Genomic DNA, 2,460 nt, shown 5'->3' with positions numbered 1-2,460 from the left:
TCCAAGGCCAGGTTGGACGGGGCTGTGAGCAACCTGGTCTGGTTCAAGGTGTCCCTGCTCCTGCAGGGGGGTTGGGCTGGGTGACCTCTAGGGGTCCCTTCCCACCCAAACCATTCCATGATTCTATCATTCTATGACAATGCCACCCAAAAAAGCTGACAGAGGATCCCAAATAGCTGTGGGGGATAGGGACCCTGGTCCTTCAGGGGGAAGGAGGGTCCCAGGTTGCGGGCTGGATGGGGCAGGGTGCCCAGTCCATCCTGTGGACCACGCAGTTGTTTTTCTCCCCCGCAGACCTGTATACGGCCCCCGACTCCTGCAGGGGACGCTGCGAGGAACCCTACAGCGAGGAGGACGAGTGCCACTGCAACGCTGACTGCGAGAGGCACCACAACTGCTGTGAGGATTACTACAGGCACTGCCAACCTGGTGAGCATCCTCAGGCAATGGGGAGGCTTGGGGGGGGGACGCTGCTCGCCCCCCAATGCTGCCAGAGCCCAGCTATGGGGTATAGAGGGGTTGTTTGCAAGCAGGTCTCTGTCCGTGCCGCTGTGCATTTGTGTGTGTGGTCCTGGGCAGCCCCCAGCCCGTGTCTCCATCACTCTGAGCTCTTTTTTTCTTCCCCCCCCGGGCTCCGTGCAGGTGGAGAATGGGCAGATGAGGAAGCGGCGCGCGCCCGTGCTGGCGGTGAGTAGCTCCGCTTCCCAGCGAGGGCAATAAATCACCGTCCTGGTTTTGCCCCCCGTGGCTCTTGGGGGTCAATGGCATCGTTGCATCGTGCTGGATTGGGGCCCTGACGGTGGCCGTACCGCCCTGTCGTTGGCCACTCCGAGTCACCACGTGTCGTGGCTGAGTGGACGCGGCAGCGAGAGCCCTGGCATCGCCCGCCCACTCCCCAGCAGCGACGTCTGGGGGCATCAAGAGCAGCAGGGCCAGCAGGGCGAGGGAGGTTCTTCTCCCCCTCTGCTCTGCCCTGGGGAGACCCCACCTGGAGCACTGGGTCCAGTCCCGGGCTCCCCAGTTCAAGAAGGATGAGGAACTCCTGGAGAGAGTCCAGGGGAGGGCAACAAGGATGATGGGGGGACTGGAGCATCTTCCCTAGGAGGAAAGGCTGAGGGAGCTGGGCTTGTTCAGCCTGGAGAAGAGAAGGCTGAGAGGGGATCTCATCACCACCTACAAATATCTCAAGGGTGGGGGTCACGAGGACAGAGCCAGACTCTTCCCAGTGGTGCTCAGCACCAGGACAAGGGGCAATGGGCACAACCTGAAGCATAAGAGGTTCCAGTTGAACGGGAGGAAGAACTTGTTGACTTGGAGGGTGCCTGAGCCCTGGCCCAGGCTGCCCATGGGGTCTGTGGAGTCTCCTTCTCTGGAGATCTTCAACCCCTGCCTGGACGCTGTCCTGTGTAACGTGATGAACCTGCTTGAGCAGAGGGCTGGGACTAGATGATCTCCGGAGGTCCCTTCCAACTCTTGCCATGCTGGGATTCTGTGATTCTGTCTCCCTTCACCCCACGCCAGGTGAAGCAGGCAGGCACAGAGTGGCCAGAGCCCAGGGCGAGCTGGTGTTTGCACCCCCTGGTCACCGCACACCGAAAATGTGGGTGGTGGAGAGGGGGCCAATCCCAGCAGATGCGTTGCAAAGAGCAGCATCATGCCTGGAAGACGGGGACCGATGCTTCCCAGCTCACCCAGTACGTAATGACAGGCGCCCGCGCCTGCAGCTCTGCAGCCAGTGATTTTCCCCAGGGCGTGGGGTTGGTGAGGGTTGGGATCCCCCTGCCCACCCCTGCACCCCTTAACCCTCTGCACTGAGCACCACGGCTCTCGGGGTGTCCCAGGATGGTGGCACCCATGCGTCGGCGCAGAGGCGGGGGCTGCATCCCCCCCGGGAGGGGCTGCCTGCCCTCACCAGCCTCCTGCCTCTCCTTCCAGAGGGTTTCTCCAGCAGCCGGGATGCCATCACCGACCAGGACCTCCTGCACATCTCGGAGCAGCTTTACGAGGCGGATCACAACAAAGCCCGGCCGACCGACATCACCATTAACCCCCAGTACCAGGCTTCCCCCGACGAGACAGGGGACCAGGAGGATCGCTCCCCACAGCCGTGAGTGTGCACTGGCATCCTCGGTGGGTGGCCAGGGGCCACCACAGCAGAGAGCGGCCAGCCAGGCAGGGTGCAGGGCTAGTTTTGGAGGGGATCTCTGCTTCCCAGCTCAGTGCAGGTTCCGCACTCTCCTAGGCTCTACAAATACGTCAACGAGGAGCTTTTCTCCAAACCCACCTACGCAAGCTTCATCAAGCTGCTGGACAACTACCAGAGGGCGACTGGCAGGGAGGAGGAGGTGACGGCAGAGGAGCTGAGGGAGCAGGACAACTTCCTCAAGGAGGTGATGAAAACGGAGCTCATGAAGAAACTCTTCACCTTCCTCCACCGAAAAAGTGAGTTTGGGGCAAGCC

The 2,460-nt window shown here is 61.7% G+C and overlaps 1 protein-coding gene across 1 annotated transcript in view; it reads left to right on the top strand.

The window, feature by feature from the left end:
- Nucleotides 1-2,460, top strand: part of ENDOU (endonuclease, poly(U) specific) — a 5,833-nt gene that overhangs the window by 482 nt on the left and 2,891 nt on the right. The window contains exons 2-4 of the mRNA XM_009646015.1: nt 295-429; nt 1,936-2,107; nt 2,243-2,442. Coding sequence (XP_009644310.1) covers nt 295-429; nt 1,936-2,107; nt 2,243-2,442 — 507 coding nt within the window. The remainder of the gene's footprint in view (nt 1-294; nt 430-1,935; nt 2,108-2,242; nt 2,443-2,460) is intronic.

Source organism: Egretta garzetta, unplaced genomic scaffold (genome assembly GCF_000687185.1).
Source record: "Egretta garzetta isolate BGI_Z169 unplaced genomic scaffold, ASM68718v1 scaffold799, whole genome shotgun sequence".
In the NCBI taxonomy this organism is placed as follows: domain Eukaryota; kingdom Metazoa; phylum Chordata; class Aves; order Pelecaniformes; family Ardeidae; genus Egretta; species Egretta garzetta.
Note: the sequence above shows the minus strand (reverse complement) of the source record. Positions and strands in the feature narration are given on the sequence as shown.